This window comes from Aulonocara stuartgranti (genome assembly GCF_965226115.1).
Source record: "Aulonocara stuartgranti genome assembly, chromosome: 5".
NCBI lineage: Eukaryota > Metazoa > Chordata > Actinopteri > Cichliformes > Cichlidae > Aulonocara > Aulonocara stuartgranti.
In genome coordinates, this window is record NC_138943.1 from 24,653,543 (window position 1) to 24,674,015 (window position 20,473).

The 20,473-nt window shown below is 41.1% G+C and overlaps 1 protein-coding gene across 1 annotated transcript; it reads right to left on the reverse strand.

The window, feature by feature from the left end:
• Positions 1-199: 199 nt before the first annotated feature.
• Positions 200-18,799, reverse strand: per3 (period circadian clock 3). The gene is given in 23 exon segments (XM_082533114.1): positions 200-1,815; positions 1,817-1,855; positions 1,939-2,089; positions 3,720-3,906; positions 4,157-4,343; positions 4,451-5,313; positions 5,633-5,884; positions 6,050-6,214; positions 6,334-6,473; positions 6,582-6,693; positions 6,788-6,896; positions 7,023-7,151; positions 7,456-7,564; positions 7,738-7,894; positions 9,490-9,596; positions 9,684-9,762; positions 9,938-10,086; positions 10,822-10,873; positions 11,045-11,243; positions 11,537-11,655; positions 11,762-11,922; positions 12,345-12,772; positions 18,621-18,799. Coding segments are annotated over 22 exon segments (3,963 nt in total). The 5' UTR covers positions 12,632-12,772; positions 18,621-18,799; the 3' UTR covers positions 200-1,605.
• Positions 18,800-20,473: the final 1,674 nt, after the last annotated feature.

A 20,473-nucleotide genomic window follows, 5' to 3' on the forward strand; every position in this document is an offset into this window, starting at 1 on the left:
GCAGATATGATCTCTCCAGCATTTCCTGCTCTGCCCAGGAGTCTCCTCAAATGACAAAATATCAAATTCAACTTTAAAAATTCAAACATGAAATTTAGGAGGAAGGTCTTCTTTAGTCAAAAAATAAAATAAAATAAAATCCAGGAGCATGAGTTTAATGTTACGTAAAAATTTGACTGACACTCATGTCAAACTGCAATTTAGGTTTTATCTCATTTATTCATTCCTTTGTGTCACAAACAGTCCCTGAATTCAAGACAAATGGCTTTTTATACACTTTGTGAAGTTCATTTTGTGTACATTTCCTATAAAATACATGATACTGTTATATACTTTCAATCTAAAAACGGTAGAAAACCACGTTCTGTCTTGCACTGTTGGACAAGTGTATCGAAAGAAGCAGCTCGCAGTCGGCCAGCACGCACACTTTTACACATCCACAAGCTCACCTGTGATTTAAATTCAGTACAGGAAGAAGAAACGAAACATTCACAGAACTACAAGAGGCTAGTTAGTTCTTCCCGGTCTCCCTTTCATACAAACATGCATCCAATCAGGCAGACAGCTGCAGGGTATAGAAGGAAATTCATTTACTTAGTAAACACAAGATGAGCGGAAATTTGGGGCCACACTGTGTTTGTTTACAATTAAGAGGTAAGCTACAGGTATTACAGGGCGATGACCGGGCAGGATAGGTCGGTGGAGAAAGGACTTGCTACAGGAAGTTTTGAGTAACGGGCTAGATGTGTCTTCTAGCACCAAGTTCAATTTGAAATGATCAAAATGCGGAAAACGGCCCATTCTTATTCCCAGGACATCATACATGCTTGATGGCAATGTAGGGCTAACGCTGAGAACCCAAAAGCACAATCTTTACCTAAACTTCACCAAGAACCTTTTGGTTTCCAAAGCTTTCAAATAGGACACAAACCACAGCCTTCTAAAGCAGATATTATTACTCTGTACAAGTTACACAAAGAACACCTTGTGTTTATGTCCGCATTGCCAGAACGACAGTATATGATACCCTGGGATGAGAACGCTTTGAAGGAAACAAGCCTACGGAACAAGAGTGTAAATTCCAGTAACAACACCATATTCAAATCTAGGTGTCCTAAAACAGAAAAGCAGCAAATGTGTTTTTATCTTAGTGTCCCTCGGTGGGGGGTGAATTAATTAAAAAAAAAAAAAAAAAATCACAATGTCTTAATTATGTCACCGAAGGAGCTGATGTAGTACACATACTGTACATCCTGGACTCAGTGTTACTGGAGAAGAGTTTGACGTATGTTCTGATACTCTGGGCCAGCACCGTCTTCATCTTCCCAGCCAGTCACTCCTGTTCTACAGACCAGGTGTACACACAGTGCTCATGTTTATCCCAGGGCACTTTCCATATATGGTTCATAGATCTGAACAGTCTTAAATACAGCCTAAACCCCCCTCATTAGGGGCTCTATTAACACATAAAAGGAAAAATGTAATATTCATGGTCCAATAAGAACAGCCACATTAAGCAGAGTGAAAGAAAATGCCCATCTCTCGCCTCCTCTGTTCCTTAGGGCCTGGTCCAGCCTCTGCGACCTTTATTAAACATATTAGATTTTACACTAAAGCACAGGGATCTACTCCTTCAGACTGGTCAAAAGAGATGCATGGTGAGAGTTGTTGAGGTTCCTGACAGGGCTGGCACACTGTAAACCTGATGACGGGTGATTTCTGGTCAGAGTTCTCAAGTGTCAACCACGAGTCCGATCGGGTCGTGCTGAGGGCTCTCCAGAAGTGAGGAACTGTCAGGTGCAGCTGGGTGAGTGGGGTGGGACATGCCTGCACCTGAGCTGCAGCTCACACAACCCTGAGAGAGACAGCAACGCATTAAACACACGGTCACAGGAAACGAAAACAAAAATGTTCACAGTGAGTGATTCGTGGCGATACCTGTGTGTCTATTTCCTGTGGGATGGCATGCTGTTTGATCCATGGATGGACTTCAGCCAGCTCCACTCTCTGCTCTTGGCTGAACCAGGGCTGGAGGGGCTGAAGCACTCGAAGCTTCTCCCTGTCCTCCGCCAAAACCTTGTTCTGGTCCCTGCGGGGAGAGAAAGCATGAGATGATAAAGGATGATGAAGAAAAGGTAAAGGGCATGAAGATGAACTGTCTCCCCCATGTGTGACAAAAGTGGTATTGCACAGGGGTGATTCTCACACCTGTGAGGGGCATATTTGTTTGGGTTTCTAAACAGTATGGCACGTCGACACACCTGAAATGTAACCTGGACATAACTTGGCCGCTCCTGTCCAATCAAAATGGGCTTTGAGGGAATGCAAAGAAGTGACCTAAGTTTATCAGAATGGAAACCAACATGATCTTTCTGCTTTTAAAGGTGGATTAAAGAGATACCACTTCCTGCTAAACTGAAGGGATTCAGTGTAGAAAAGGCGGTTCATAGTCTCTGAGGCTGATTCATGCTGCTCTGTGGTATGCTTTTGGTTTATATCTTTTCACCCATTGCTTGTCTTCTTGTTTGTGCTTTTGTAAAAAAGTTAAATAAAAAAGAAAACATGTATAAGGCATAAGAAGTCCATCTAACTGGTATAAATATAAATAAGCACAGTACTGTGAAGACGGCTTTGGTGTTTATTGTACTCCCCGATTATGGTAAATGGTAAATGGCCTGTATTTATATAGCGCTTTACTAGTCCCTAAGGACCCCAAAGCGCTTTACATATCCAGTCATCCACCCATTCACACACACATTCACACACTGGTGATGGCAAGCTACATTGTAGCCACAGCCACCCTGGGGCGCACTGACATCATTACATAATCAAATCAGCAGGTAGCCCTTTTGCTGTACCATTTGGCTTTGAATAAGCGAAGCCATCAGACAAAAAGACTAAATACCATGCCACATTAAACAAGGTGAGACATTTAGATAAGATGACAGTGTTTGAGAATCATGAAAAGGACTGCTAAAAAGAACAAAAGAAACAACACTTGCACATGTTTTGACTTTATGAGCCTCATAAAAGCCTCACCTTTAACCTTACTGCGCTTACTCAGTCAACTAGTGAGTATAATCCTCACTTTATATTGAAGATAAATGATTTTTAGTACAAAGCACCAGGTTTCAAAGGCCACTGTGAAAGTGTCACGGGGGGGGGGGGGGGGAAGCAATGCTGATATACACTGAACAGGCTGACATTATTTCTGTTCATGCTTGCATTAGTTACTTTTGTGCCTCTGTTACTATAAAACAGAACGCATTTGCAATTGTAAATCAAACTTGAGAGCTCGATCGCAAATGGATTACACTGACTTCAAATGTGGCTCTAAAATGTGATTTGTGAATCCTAAAGCTTAGAAACTTGTTTGAAAAGTAGGCGGGACCCACGCTGAAAGATGTACTCTCTCTCTGTTGGCCAGACTCGATTGGAGGGACAGCTTGGAAATATCTACAGTTTATAAACGAGATGGGTGATGGGTTAAACAAATACACGTTTCTGTTAATCTTTAACTGGATTTACATTTTCATCAGAAAGTCATCTTGCATTTAAAAAACAAAAACAAAAAAACTGAGCGCGGTGTTCAGAGTTCGCTCTGAAAATGACAAGAAAGACACAAAAGTAATTCCACACACAAATCTGTAATGCCAAAATAGCTTTTCTCAAGAATGCGTTTCCCTTTTATCCATTATTAATTAAGTGTATTGGTGTACCTGGTGTGGATCTGGTATGTCATCATGACACGCTCGGGCGTGTGCTGGATCATGCTCCACAGGGAGTTTTCCGACTGATTCTCGAAGGTGTGTTTGTGCTCTGCCAGGGTCTCCAGACTCTTACGAGCTTTGCGTGACGTGTCCGATGAATCGTTGCTGGCAAAGTATTTACTGCTGTTGCTGCTGCCTGTAACCCAGGGAAAAATTCATTCACATCCTTCCATCCTACTCTTAACTGAAAATGCTGTTCCTCTGTTTTGCATTTGCATGGCATTCTTTTACTTGTTTGCATCATGCAGCAACATTTAGAAGCTTGGTGTACACGGACATTGGAAACTGAAAGTCAAAACTATAACAACTAGACTTATGCTTTACAAATATGGTGCAAAAAAGGCAGTTTTTGCATGAATTGCATGCATGCATATTGCCTTTCTTACCAGTGTGTGAAGTAGAGGTTCCATTGGAGCCAGATCCAGACCCCAGTGAGCCTCCAGACTCCCCTGATCCAGACCCTGAGGCATTGGAGCCAGTCCCTGACCTGGCGTCCTCCTGAAGCAGTAAGTCAAGGAGCTCGCTGGATGTTGACTGGGCATCATGGTTGCCAGACTCTCCTGCGACATCACGCTAATCATAAAAAAGATGGTCAGAAATCAGTCGGCAATTTAGAGTGAGAAAACTATCAGACCTATACTCAACCCATACCTGTTATAAAAGGTGGTAGATTGACTCACCTCATTGGCATGTTGTTCATGGAGGCTCTCGGCGTGGTTGTGCCCAGTGCTGCTCTGCCCTTCACTCGGTTTGGGCAGTTCTTCCTGCAGCAGATTGAGCTGCAGTGGAGAACTTGAGCGAGAACTAGAGAACAAAGCTGTAGGCCCAGCCGCTTCCTCTTCTTCGCCGACAGATGAACTTGCTCTGGGTGAGCAAAGTAAAAGGCCTGGGGATGTTTGAGAATGGGGACCAGGCTGGGCCTGGAACTGAGGCTGAGGGAAAGGTGCACTGACAGGGGCATACCCTGTCATAGTGATGGGTATTTGGGGAAGTATAAACTGAGCTGACTGTGGATAAATGGATGGGTAACCTGGGGTAAAAGTGGGGTAGTTGGGCAGGATGACAGCCATGACTGGAGCCATGAAAGAAGGGTTGAAGGTCTGTGTTGGAGCTATGGGTTGCAGGTTGTGAAAGTTTTGGGTATTCTGAACATTCTGAATGGTCTCCATTTGGATTTGCTGCATGCCTGGCAGGCTCTGAGTAGGTTGCATTATGTTGAAGTTGTAGCTGAGCTGGTCAGGAGGATGGAGCCCCGTAGGAGCTGCTCCAGGCAGCTGTTGTGTCCTGGGTGATTGCTCCGGGCCGGGCTTCCCCATTACAGGAAAGAATGGCACCTGGACTGGAGATGTTTGGCTGTAGGGTGCTCCCACCTGGGGCTGGGAGGACTCTGAGGAGGGCCATGAGGAGTCAGGGACACGGCGAGCGAGTTCAGGAGGGGAGGCATAGCTGTCTGACGAACCCTGGGGTTTGGGACGCTTGTGTCTTGGCTTCCCTTTTCGAGAACGATTCCAACCTCCGGCACTCAGTGGATGCAGGTAGTCTCCTGCAGTGAATGTATAGAGATCATAGAATCTAATTAAAGTTGCACAAAAATTTGCACCAACAGTCAAAGGAGCTTGCAAAGAAAAGCGTCTGGACTTCTTTAAGTTACTAGTCCACCATTTGACCTTAGAACTGAAGAAGCTTCTCGGATGAGAGGTGAAACGTCTTCAAGTAACTTAAAGAAGTCCAGACGCTTTTCTTTGCAAGCTCCTTTGACTACGATGACCTGGATGACTGAGAACCTTCACAGACACATTTGCACCAACACTTTGTCAGATTTCAAAACATCAGCTGCGTTGCTAAAGAAATATTCAACAAACCTGGGTGGTGGGAGTGAGCAAAAGAGCTGTTGTCCAGCTGCAGATATGAGCTGTAAGGGCTCTGAAGGATGCGATGGCGGAATCGATCTACATATTCTTGCTCCTCCTTCTGGGTGTGAGCTGACAGCACCTCCTTGGTGAGACCAACAAACCTTCTTTCCTCTGCGGCAGGGCTTGGAGCTGGACGGACAGGGGTTGGGGCAGGATCAGCAGGCTCACTGCCCATCGGGGCATCCTCCAGTGCTGTGGCTTCTAACAGAAAAACATAGGGGGGGGGGGCAGTGTCAAAAGAAAGCACTAAATGTTTCTCTGTGTGCAAAACTCCTGAGAGAATTTTGAAATTTTACCATTAAGAGAGAAAAAAAAAAGAAGCATCTGAGCAGGTCTCACTCATGATATAAGACTATGTTTATATACCTGACTCAGGCTGTGGCACGTGCACTATGGTACTGCTGTATGAACACTGGCTGGTGACCGAGACAACACTCATGGCTTTAGTAGACATGGTGATGTCTGTAAGAGGTGCCCCGACTACAGCTGGAGTTGGAGGGCTCACTGACACCTCAGTCTCCACCACGACTGCTGAAAAGTGAGAAAAAACAAATGCCAGGAGCAAAACGAGTTTATATGACAGAAACATTGCAGCCTTTCACCCTAAAAGTAACAGAATGCTAAGCCATGTGCTGTGTGTGGGTTTATACCATTTGAAATCTCCTGAGCTGTGTCAGTGGCTCCTGCAGGCTTGTCATCTTCTGAGGTAGAGGATGAGGAAGAAGAGGTTACCAAGGAATGAGATTCACTCTTCCGCTTGAGGGCTGGACCTGTACAGCTCTCTAAATATCTGGTTACACACAAGAAATGTGCGCAAACCAACAGGGAAAGCAGGAGTCAATATTATGACAAGGACTGAGTGCTGCAGAAAAAAAAAGTCATGTTTATCGCCACACACCTGATGATGTTATCCACACAGTTGATTTGCTGATAGGAGGGAATGTGTGTTTGCTTCCTGCTCACTTTGTGCTCTCTGACCTCAGCATTGGAGGCTGAAGAGGGTAGAGGAGCTGGCAAAATAAACAGCCAACATTTAAAATATCTGCCAATTTTAAAAAACACATTTTAACTGTTTTGTACTCAGTGGATGTGAAACTGCGATACCTGTGACACGTTTTCCAAGGAAAGCAATTTTGTGGTTGGAATCCAGATAAGCCTGCTGGCCCCAACTCTTCACTCTGTTTACATCAGCACAGATCTGCTGTAAAGTCATCTGGAACACACAAACAGACGAACACAGCACCCCCCAAAAAAGTGCATGAGTAACCATGGCAATAGATAGTTAGGCAACTGGGTGACATGTGAATTCCTGGATGATGACCTCACTGTGATGTCTTACCGGTTCCCGGTGTGAGTCCTCCCATACGTTGCCATTGCTGTCACTTGAAGATGCAATGCTGATGTAGTGCTCGTGAGAGCCGTTGCTGCCTAAACTACCGTAACCACTGGAGCCATTGTTGTGAACGGGCTGTAAAGAAGAGACACAAGGAAGAACAGATTAATGCTGCTGTTTAACAGATATTAATGCTTCTTTTTTCAGCCTGTGTACAGCAACCAAAAAGCAAAAACCACACATACTACAACTCCAACCCATTTAGTATGAATCATTTTTTTATTTTTTCCCTTTTTCTGACAGGACTGAAACATGATCAGCTTTTATATGTTATTACGCTGATACCAGCATGATACCAGCACCTTTGTTGCATTACAGCAACAAAGGATTTAAAGTGAGTGCTTTCTGGAATTCATTTATTCAGCAACGACATATTCACCTGTAGGAAAAGCTTATAGATCTTTGCCTGAAGATCTTTTATTTCCTCGTGAGTTACTGGAACAAACTCCTTTGCTTTAGCAGCAAACACATCCTCATTCAGAGGACTCCTGTAGGCAAAGGCAGTAAACAGAGTGATGTTATCTTTGTTACTGCGTCATTCATGTAATCGCACACCATTTTCACAGAAACCCAGGGGGATTACACAACAGACACCAAACTCTACACCTCAGCACACATTTTTGTCGTCTTGGGGTTTAGATTTTATGCTTATGGAACTTACGTCCTGACTTTGTGGCGCCCGATGATGAAGGCCACCTTCCGGCTCCATGGGTTGATGAAGCTGGACCAGCTGGTATCCAAGGTGATGTAGTCTCCATTCTGACAGTGCAGACGCACGGGAGAATGTTCAAATGGAGGCTGGCCCGCATGCTTCAAGACTAAGCAAGGCATGAAGAATAAATAAATAAATAAATGAATAAATAAATAAATAAAATGTATGACAAAAATACAGTCACGGTAAAAAGAAATTACTGTCAATTCTAAAGATTTGTATTAGGACATAATAATAAAAATATTATGATATTTAAACTGTTTCACTATTTATTTAGTACTAAAATAAGCCAAAACGCTGAAGCGGTGTGTTAAAAACTAAATATATCCCATGATTCAATAGCTTTTAGAGCCACCTTTAGCAGCAATAACTTGAAGTAATAATTTTCTGTATGATGTCAGAAACTTTATCGGTCTCTCAAATCATTGTGGAGGAATTCTGACCCACTCCTCTTTCCAGTGTTGCTTCACTTCATTGAGGTTTGTGGTATTTGTTTATGTATAACTCTTAACCAAGGGAAAGCATTTCAGTCAGGTTGAGGTCTGGACAATTGCAACACACTGTTTCTTTTCTTTTTCAGACAGGCTGTTGTAGTTATTCTGCTTACACGTGCCCTCACAAATGACTGTAGAATACATTGCAGTCCATTAACTCCTCTGCATACCGAAGTGTCCAGGTCCTGTGGCTGCAACACAAGCTTAAGTGATCACCCCCACCCGGCCCCATTACCGTGCTTTACAGTTTGTATGAGGCGTTTGTGCTGATATGCTCTGTTGATGCCATCCAAACATGGCGTTGTGCATTATGGCCAAACACCTCAATTTTTGGTCTCATTTGTCCCACGGAGTCCTGTGGTTTGTTCTATTCTTCAAACCTAAACTGTGCTACGTTGTTCTTTTTAGAGGGAAGAAGCATTCTCCTGGCAACCCAACTAAACAAGCCATACTTGTTCAGTCTTTTTCTAATTGTCCTGTCATGAACTTTAACATTTAAAATGCTAACTGAGGCCTGTGGAGTCTGGGAAGTTCACTCCTGGAAAGACTGGCAAATGTTTGGAATGTTTTCCACTTGAATGTGAATAGTATTTCACACTGCAGAATGATGGAATTCCAATTGCTTGGAAAAAGGCTAATAATCCTTCTTTAAGATCACTGCTGATGTCATTTCTCCTCTGCATCATGTTAACAGATATGTTAACACTCCAGACCACCAAACTGCCCAAATGTCTGCTTTCATAGAGGTGCTCACATTTGCGTCAAGAGCAGCACCCTGGTTTCTACTTATTCTCTCAACTACAGTACTATGGAAGAAGTAAGAGCACTTAGTTTTTCAAACACTGCTTTTGCATTTTTCCCTAATTTTTGTTAATTATGACATAGTGTATTATTTAACTTGCTGTTGATCACCTCAGGTTGATCTTTGTCTAATTAATTAATTAATTTTTATTATATGATGAAAGGTAAAATCGTATAATTTCAAAGCGTGTGTAAATGCTTAGGATAAACACCTTGCTTTGGTTGATTAATTTACTACTACTACTACTACTACTAGCTATTTTATTATTTGTCTGGCATTTTGTACAGTATAATGAAAAAGAGAATATCTATCTATTTAAATATACAATTTGAGTCAGCTCATTGAAATGCAGAGTTTTCTTATCAGCAGACTAAACTTTTGCACTCATCCTCCCCACAAACTCACCTTTCCGGTGCATGGCTAGCATGAGGGGGCGGTCCTCTGGGTGAATGCAAGTCAGCAACGACGTGCCTATCAGATCCTGAGGAAGGTATCCAAGCAAAGGCACGGCCCTGTGAACAGTCAGCATAAAAATCAGCTCTTTTCATACACTGCCATTAATTTTCAAAGCTTGGGACTGGAAATTTGTGTGTATTGACCTGTCATCAACTTCCAGAAACACACAACCAGGGGAGTGTGTTGTGGTAAAGATGCGCTTGTCCATGGGAATCCGAGGTGCTGCATACACAAATCATATAAACACCAGTGCAAAACATGAATAAACAGTGGTTATAAGTTCATCAGAAATACCAGAAGAGTTTCTCAGAAAGTGTTTGGGGTTATTATAGATAAAATTGCATTGACCTATCAGAGCATCAAAGCTGCATGTTAAAAGACAAACACGGTATCATACCTTCATATCCAGAGATGATGCGTTCAGCCAGTGCCAGGCAGCACGGCTCCTCCTCCTCCCCACTGCTCCCAGATCCCTGCACCTTCAGCTGGTAGGGTGTTATCCGAAATGGGTTGTAACGCATCTCACCCTCACGATCCTTCCCACCCCTAAAACACACAAGACACAAAAATCATATCCGAATTTATTGTGATCAAAGATGAAAACAGGAAACGTTACCTGCACCAGTTTCAAACCCTAAAATAAAGATCTAATGAAAAATGAAAACAATTACTTCAAATTTCAGTGATATCTATTGGTACAAGTTGATGACAGCTAATTTAATTCTTGTAAGAATGTGTGAAATGAATATTTTCTATGGCTATGGAGGTACTTTCAGTCACAAGAGCTGATGGATAATCATGTTTGATTTGGCACACATTTTACACCAGAAGCCCCTCCTAACACAACCCTCATATTTATCCAGGCGTGTGTCTCCTCCTGGTCTCAGACTGGGAATCTTTTGCACATAAAATGAATGTGTTAACCACTACACCATGGACCGAGCACAGTTTCTACAGACACATTCATTAAAAAGCATGTATTGATGGAATTCCTTATAGAGGAAGAGTTGACAATCAGAACGAAACTTCATTACACCCTGCAGGAAATTTTGTAACAGTTGCACAAGCTTGTAGACGTTACACAATTCTAATAATAAAAAAACAACAATCATAATTTAAAAACCCTGAAATTACTGCAGTTTATAGTCTGGATACACAAGGGCAACATCAGATGTAGGGTTTAATGGAATTTAGCTCATATATTTTATTAAATGTGCATTTAAAAAAAAAAATTTATTGTTTAAGGAATTAAGGGATATGTAGAAAAAAAAAAGTACTGACCTGATTCGGCAGAAGAAGGACTTGACCTGGGCACAATCAAACAAAACGCCGGCTACAGAGAAAAAGAAGCGAGAGAAGTCAGTTAGCCATATTCTCTTTCATTATTTCTGTTAGATACCCACTGAGACACTAGCATGTGCAAACTAACTTAAAAAACAAAACTGTCCCGTCCCTGTGCCGTATTTTATTTATTTAATCTAAATAAATAAATAAAATACAGCACCTGTGTGCGAGTTGCTCCAAGGTGGCAAATGGGGTTGCGCAGTGTGTGAATAGAAGACGTTGACATCTTGGTGGAAGAGCAGCTCCACAAATTTGGCGGACTCCAGAAACTTCCTCTTGCAGCACAGGATGCTGGGAGCCTGCTCAGACGCGTAGAGGACGCGGCCGCTGGCCAGGGAGAAAACCACCACGAAGGAATCCTACAAACAGGTAAAGAGATGTACGCACCCAGAAGAACATGCACAAGCAAGCAAAGTCACAGACACACACAAAAGCAATAAACACACATACACTCACACACCCGCTCAGGAGTGAGGCAAAATAAATGTACATATGCATGTGTATTTGCATCTTTAAGACTGCCTCAAAACAGGATTTCAGAACAGCTCTAAACAAATGCTTAGTGGGTCCTATGACATCTTCAGTGATGCATTAAAAAAGGGACAATAACATCAGAACCTGTGACCTGTGCATCTAAGTTTGATGTGCATACCGTATTTTTAAGGGTGTGTTCTGAGGTGACTCTCTCCAGCTCTTCCAGGGTGCAAACAGTGGCATTTCTCCGCTCATCCTGCCCATTTTGCATGAGCAGTTTATAGTATTCACTATTAGCTACAGGTGACAAACCAAGGCACAAAAACAGTATCAGTATTTGGAGAAAAATAAATAGTGTTTTCTTAAGATTCTACATGGACTCTTCTGTATTTAGTCAGGTTACCTTGCACTTGTTTGACACAGTTGAGCGCGTAATGTAAGGCCTCCACAGTGCTGGCTTTGCTGCGGCTGCGTTTGTCTGATGGAAGCCTCTTTTTCATCTCAGCCACTGCATTCATCACCTCTCTGTGGTCCTGCCCTTTGCCAGCCTCTGCATGCTCGCTGCTACATATGCACAGAAACAGCATAAAAAGATAAGTATTTCTCACAGTTACTTAAGTAGTTAAGATTCACTCTGTCTGACATAGTTAGCATTTTTGTCACCATTATACCATGAATAGATCATAGCACAGACGCAGAACTTCAGGATCAGCTGGTAAAAAGCATCTTCCCAGTTTATTTTGGGAAACTGGCTTGTTTTCTTCTATGCCAAAATTCTTGCAATGCTGCAAGAAAGTTAAAACCCTGGCTGTTGTCACAGTGTGTTGTACTCCATTTGTCAGAGCCACATGCTAACAGTGTAGCAATAGTAATAGATAAAAAGCTCTCACGTGGTGTTGTGGATCTTTGCAGAAATTAGGGTCAGAAAGGCACCATAGAAAGTCCCCAAAAAAGGCTAAATGGTGAGAGCACATGGAGTTAAATACCTCTTAGCTGAAACTGAGGTGGATCCCGAAGCACTTCCAGGGCTGTGATTGGTTGATGAACACAGGTCGTGTGAACCACTCGCCATTTCTTCATCTTCCTGTCCCACCTCTCCACCTGAAACTCCACTTTCTTCACCCCCGAGGTGCTTGGACGTTTCCCTGCCGTTCTGCTTCCCGGACAACTCCTGCTCCACCTCTCCACCGTTCGCTGTGGCTGACAGCAATGCAGGCTCCTCGCCATGTAGTCCGCTGTCACCTCCTGGCATCACCACACTTTGGTCACACATCAATTATTTTTCTTTCCAGTTACAATAGTCGGTAAGGGTCTTCATATGTTCAACCAAAGGGAATGGGTTCCATGTGGTAACAATGAACTGACTTTCATTCAGTCAGTGCTGAATGTTGGATGAAGTGGTCTGTTTTTTCCACTGCAAACAGAAGAAAATAAACAAAAAGCCTGAGTTTAGTTATTATTGCATAGAAGGTATATGGAACAAATTTCCCACGTGTGGGACTAATCAAGTTTTATGTTATGCCAGAGGCAAGATTTAGGAAAATCAGTACAGGTAGTAGGGCTCTGCGATATGACCAAAATCTCATATCCCGATATAAGAATTCTATCGTCCCGATAACCATATGAATCACAAAAATGTAACATTTTCTGTAAATTCTGTGAATCTCGGGCGGCTCATCTTGCGGGAAGTGTTTCCAGCTGCGCATCATGTAGCTGGAGTCGAGTGTTTTAAGCGATGCATGAAACTATACTCTTTTTTACTTCTCATCAGTAAATAATCTGCTCTTTCACGTGATTCAGTTTATTTTGAAAAGTCTCAACAGGATCTTGAGCTTTATTGTGAAAGGTTTATGTGGAACATAAACAAGCGGACACGCGATGCTGTTACCGTCATTGTTGCTAACCACAACGCATAAAAACAGGCTCTTGTCCGTCCGTAGTGTGGTTATATAAAATATAAGAGAAAGAGAGAACTTTACAAAATTAATATACCCACTACAGTGACCATCAAAACGATGAAAAAATATTGCCGTAAACAGTTTATTTTGCGACACCACGAAACAAACAATAGCGTAAAATGAAATGATAGACGTTTTTATATTGTCATCCGATATATATCGTTATATCGAACAGCCCTAACAGGTAGTACAACAGAAACACTGAACTCTATGAAAGCAGCTGTCTCTCAGTTAGGACTGGGCTATATCATACCGTTCACGGTAATACCGGTGTAATGTTGAGCAACGATAAGAAAATGAAATATCGTGATAGAATATGGGTAAAACGCGCATGCGCAGTGCCTTCGTTTACATACGCACATGGCGGTGACGCAGAATGAGAAGAGCGAAAGTGGATCGTTAACTGAAACAGATGAACCAGAATTGGTTTGTAAAAATGCTGGAACTTCAATGGTGTGGAACTGGTTTGGCTTTCATCTAGGGCTGCTCGATTATGGCAAAAATGATAATCACGATTATTTTCACTGAAATTGAGATCACGATTATTTGACGATATTTATTTAACCCTTTAAGACCTACTATAGAACCAAGTCCACCAGAGCTTATATTATTTTTTTACATGCTGTAGTGCCATTTGTGGGAGCATTTCAAGTTGCTATACATCAATACAACTGTTATAGCCCATATTTTAATAATATGTATGCATTAAGTGCATAGTAATTACATAAATTGCAAAAAAGTGCAATAAACTACAAAAAAAATTGAAAATCGCTTTTGTTTTGTTTACATATATTTCTACTTGGAGAAATTTAAGAGGTTTATCCCTCAAAACTTTAAATACAATAAAGTTGCAAAAAATAGTTTCCCACCACAGGAAATTTATTTTGAGTGTCTTCATAGTTTTATTTTGGAGATACAGCAATTTTTATATACTGCAGGAAAAACAAAAAACAATCCTATGATGCAAATTTGCAAAGAAAACAGCAGGTGCATCATTTCACTGTGGGAAGTGTTACGAACAGCTGATAGGAACGGCAAAGCGTGTTTCTGGAATATTATGTTTTTGTTCCTCCAAGCGCTTTTTATGCAATTTTTGCAAAGCTATATGTGGAACGAAACCGTGACCGAGGACAAGCTGATGGCATCAGATGTAAGTACAACTCCTCCGGTTTCATATGCAAAACAAATTATTGCGCTAGCTTACACGGTTCAGGTTCTACAGGGATTTAAAAATAGTTACGCAAAACGGAGCGTGCTGCTCTGACCGGCTTTAAAGGGTTAACAATGACTTTAAAATAATAATATAAAATGGTGTGCAACACCACTGAAGTTTTTTTTTTTTAAACTCTCTTTTCAACCAACGGCAGTCACTCTCCAAATAACTTCTGCTTAGCTTTCCGGGCTTCCCTCGGGTCCTCTTAATCAGCGGTCTCCACCCTTTTTTGCGCCACGGACCGGTTTATGCCCGACAATATTTTCACGGACCGGCCTTTAAGGTGTCGCGGATAAACGAGGGAGGGGCTAATAATCGGCTCAGTCATTTTTAATGATCGTTGAAAGCCCAGATCGTAATCGTGATTTAAATTCGATTAATTGAGCAGCCCTACTTTCATCCGTCAGATACACAACAAAGCACTATTTTTGGTAGCGCATGCTAGCGGGCTGTCGTTATTACCGTGTTTTTTGGAAAACACGGCACACTTAAAATCAATCCTTTGATTTTTCTGAAAATCGACAGTGCCCCTTATAATCCCGTGTGCCTTATGTATGAATTCTGGTTGTGTTTACTGACCTCTAATTGATTTTATGTGGTACATGGTGCTCGAATATCTGTCAAATGTTTCAGTACGACTTTGCTAAGCTACGAACCCGCACCGCTTGATGGATTGTCGGAGCATTACGGCTATCGTAGGCAGGCGCCTCGCGGAGTGATACGTACTGTGCTTCAAGATAATATTACCGTACTGAGTGTGTGTATAACCTCTTTTTAAGTTTTGTGGATATGGTTATGCTCAGGATATGTCAGCCAATTTCCACTGGAAATGCCTTTTGGTTAAACTGTCAGCAAGAAATTTGCATTTGCACTGTTAATTTTTTATATAACCTTAATGCACTTAAAAAAGCTGCTTGTTTAAGTGAAAATACATTAATGGGTTTTTTTTTTTTGCACTAATAAAGTTGAGGAGTTTTAAAGCATTTTGTCTAGTGTCAATTATATCGTCAGTTATATCGTTATCGCAAATTTTCAAATGTATATCGTGATAAATATTTTTGGTCTACTCTCAGTCGTGTAGACTCTCAATAAACACATCCATCGATGTCTCATCAGGCAAGACGTGATAGCATTTTTACCAAACTAAAATAAACGCCATATATATATATTCCAAGTTCACTTAGTTTTTTATTTTAAAAAGTCTTGTTGTTATTTTCTTTTTGGTACATGTTTTTTTTTCCACATCTAGTTTCAGTTTGTAGCTTAGTTTAAGTAAACTGTAGTAAACTTAATCTCATTTATGAGGAGCCAACTCTAAAACTGTATTTTACACCTTACAAATTGAAAACATTCATGTTTAAACAGCGAAACTAAGGCGTTATTGTTGCAGATCTCAGCTGGCTTGGTCTCTGACCACCAATGACACTGAGGATCCTGTTCTTGCATTACGCCCACAAACACGTCCTTGTGTTAGTATTTCATTTCAGATTTAGCCAGTGAAAACATATTTTTTAATAAAGTGTTGTGCAGTGACAGATCTTTTCTCTTACATTTTTCAACAGCACTTCTTGTTAAAGTGTGACTTTTTGGAAAAACTTTAACACTTCTGTAGGTCATCATTAAGTCAACCTACCTAATAAGCAACTGCTCATACCCCTACAGACAGATCATGCATGACACCTTAAAGGCCAATGCGACCTGGAAGCAGATAATCTTCAGCATGGAAAAAATCACGGTTGGCAATCATGAAAGTTGGGAATCTTGCCAGTGAACTTTTTCTCAAATAAGTGGCAAAATGTATTTCCAAAGATATTAACAGCATATGCAGAGAATCATCCCCAGTTGGAATCCCCATCCACCTCACATTCAATTCCTCTGCTTGTAGGATCATCCAATCATAAGCAAGTTGCTTTAAAGGGAGGGTTTCCTCCAATGAGAGGTAAAACAGCATGAGTCAAGGAGAATAAACTGAGGGCCTGAGGATTATGGTGAATTACAAATTTTAGAAAGCTACTACAAGCCTACAGTCCTAGAATAAAAAATATAGAGCTAGAAATATATTCACATGTCCACTTTAAACTTGGGGCATGGGTGATGTGCCAAAGGCTTTAAAATTGGAAGCAAACACTTGTCTTCTTTTGAAAGTACGAGCATGTTATTGCCAAACATAAACAAGTAAAAAATGTTCTGTGCAAATGTGAACAAACACAATCTGCCATGTTATTTAATACTACTCAGCTGTCTGGCCATAAAACTGACTCACTGCTTTCTGACTCTCTCCCAGCATCCGCGATTTATGCACATCTCATCCATCAATACTGCCAAGACCAGGTAAGGCTCTGCCAGATATAATAATGTGATACTGGGTTACATAATAGCTGTTACTAATTATGCATTTACATTTTTTGCAATCCCTGCAAACGCAGGTTTTTTAAAAAAATATTTTCATCAGAGTCATCAGAGGAAATCGCTTGTCTTCCAGCCATCTTGGGCGAGTTTTTTTCTCTATGGTATTGGTATAATTAAACAAACTCCAGCTGCCACCACATCCATATGGCACTGTGACCAGACACTGAGAATAAAGACAGAGGGACAGAAACTGAGAAGCAAAAGCAGGAGGGAGTGAAAGTACCCTGCATCATTCATCAGGTCTTCATAGGAGGATTACATAACTGATTTGCTCAATTCAGAATGCATAAAACATTATGCTATTGAGATATTATACATGTACTGACGTGCACAACACAACGCGTGATTGTTGTTGCATACATAGGATGCTGTGGTCCTTTCTCACTTATGCAGCACAACAACACACTTGACCTAGGCTGTTGCTCTGTACTTGAACCTGCATGCACACTGCAACACAGCTCAACACCATCACAGACTGCTTCCAGAAGTCACCTAAAAAGCTAAGATAAGCTATTGCACAAGCAAAACTGAAAGTCAACATTATTACCTGTTTTACAGGCTTTTTTTTTAAATTTATTGTTAACGTTCAGCAGAAGCCTACAACTTACTCCCCCTCACCATATGAACCCAGTGACCCAAGTAAGTCCAGAGGCCACCTCACAATGCTTTGAAGGAGTGACAGCAACTCCACTCCGGTGGAAGCTATAGCACCACACCTGACTTGCCACTGGGCAGCTTCTAGTTTCAGTGAAGTCCCCTACCCAGAGTTATTACATAGCGCTTTATCTATCAAGACCTCTCATATACATTTTTAAAATTTCTATTTTATTTTTATTTAGTTCTTTTTCAATTAATTCCCATTAGTTTATTTTCAGTTTGTTTGGGTTTTTTGTGTGCCAGGTTTAGCTGGGTTGCTGTAATATACTGGGTATTTATCAGGGGCAATATCCGCAGTGTGTATAAAACCTGCACTGTCTATGGAAGTATCAGAAAGGTTCAGACAGTAAAATACAAACACAGCATTTAGTGAGGGCAATTAACTCCCACTCATGTAATCATGCCAATCTCAATAATCATATGCACCCATGCCTCATCATGCCTGCTGTGTAAGCACATCTGGACAAAGCGACAAAGCTAAAACTTAATGTAGTTTAGTGTTAAGACCTTTTAACCGCCGTGAGAGTTCGGGTTGCTTGGTGAAAACAGCGCCCCCTACAGTAACTGGATACGAAGGTCGCAATAACGCAATAAACTGATAGCCTGTTAGCTACTGTATTAGCAAGTATAATAGGTTGCTTTTTAAGTAATGCACCGTATGCAAATTGAGCAACAAAAGCTTTAGTTTGTTACCAACTTGCCAGCCAACACAGCGCAACCCGTGAGCTCCAGCCCCCTGACTTACGGCAGACGTTATACAGCTAACATGAGCAACACACACTGCTTACACCACTGCTTACAGTCAAGTCAGCATTCACTCCTTGGAGAAGCAAAAAGCCCAAACCACAATAATACACATTCGCAACGACTTCATAGCACACAAAAAAGACAATGATTCAATTTCACATGTTTACATCCACTGTTGTCTCTAGCTGAAGCCGTGCGTCAGGTGGTTAGCTAGTTTATCGAGAAAGCTAACTCACCAATTACGCCCCCAATTTTTCGTCTTTTGGTGGAATATTTACCTTTCCCGCTCCACGCGTGTCTTGGCTCAAGATTAAAAAGTTACGAGTCTCCTTAATTGATCACCGGACCGCATCAGAAAGTATTTTGTTTCAGTTATATCTCAGTCACGTAGCTACGTCGTCATCCATCCCAGAGCGGTGGACACATTTGTGCAACGTGAGCCCGGCATAGCATAACCACGCCCATTAAGCGATGATTGGGCAGGTGGGTTTTACATTTATTATTGGATTGGATAGCAAACCAGATGTAGGCGTGTCTGCCGCGGCATGTCTGTTGGGTGGCTTGCTGGCGATTCACGTGGATTCCCATGTTACGCAACCGAGAAACAACAAGCCTGAAGCACACTGTGCGAGCGATGACACTACCAGCCCGCTGCGTCCCCGCCCCTACCGCTAAATGAATGAACAGAGTCGTTGCATGGTCCAGCTGCTGCAGTGCACGTAGCAGGGAGTTTGGACATTTGACTTCTTTTTGTTTGGTTAAATTGTTGTCAGTTATTGAACATCATCTTAGTAAAGTCTCTTAAGTAAAAAAAATAAAAAATAAAAATTACAAGAAAATGGGAGCTATCAGTAATTTTAATAGATTTTGTCATTAAGCAAATGAAAAGGCAAAGAATGCCACATACTTGTATATCCTTATTCATTAATTGTAAATAATATTATTTTACATTATATTTAAAAAATTTGCAACAATAATATGCAATCTAATTATTCTCAGTTGTCATGTTGATTATCTTTATGACACAATGACATTTGCTTGAAAGCACAACACTTGAGCAGCTGTTATATATTCTTTTACCACATCTTTATTGCAATTTGACTTTTTCAGTTAAATCTGCATTTAAATTAAACCTGAACTGAAAATTTCCCAATTCTGTAAAACCAAAATAAAATAATAATAAAATATATAATCGTTAGAACTGATGGGGTTATCCTAAAGACCTTCAAGTGAGTGGAACTGAGATGGAAAAAAGAGGAAGGAAACATGGGGGGGGAAAAAAAACAAAAAAAACAAAACAAAAAAAACAAAAAACAAAAAACTCAACAGTACTTGTGTAAAAACTGCTGGACTGTACACCATTGTATGTCACACTGAAGGAATTTATCTTTAAATGACTCCAATAAAAATGATTTTGCCATCATGGCTCCTTTTGGAAAAAGGAATAGCTGGCGTTTGTTACGTCACAGATGAGAAAAATCAGAGGACACTTTGATTTAACATCAGTTTTATTCAAGCAAAAATAAATTTAGGGCCCACAGAGCAGAATTGCACATATTTCCACGTAAATTCCCAAAAGTGAAGCAAGGCTTGGAAGTTATAAGATCTTAAATTCTGTGGGGGGGGGGGAGAGAAAAAGATGAGGTTGACAATTCCATGTATGGTTAATAAAAAGCTGGCCCATAAAAGCATTTCCATGCCTACAAATTTTAGTTGTGGCTGCAGTCTGATTAAATCTGCATGCTTAACAAAAAGAGAAAAGGGTGCGGGTGAGTACATATTTGTGTTAGTGTTTATTTCTCTATCAGAAACAAGCAAGAAGTATGAAGGGGGGGGGGGAGCTAATGATTGCTAGAAGTCAAGAAAAAAAAAATCCTGAAACTGTAACCTAAAACAGGAGCTTTAAATACCAAACAGAGTGAAAATAATATACAAAGCAATCCCAAATCCAGTGTTAGTGTCACATGTATCACAATGCCATGGACCAACAAAATATTTCCACTCTATATCACCCATGATGCTCAGCAGTACTGACCTAAACATCACAAAAAAAAACAAACAAAAAAAAAAAACCCATACTATAGCCTAACTATGATCAACTCTACATTTAACAGAATGCAAATAACTGTAT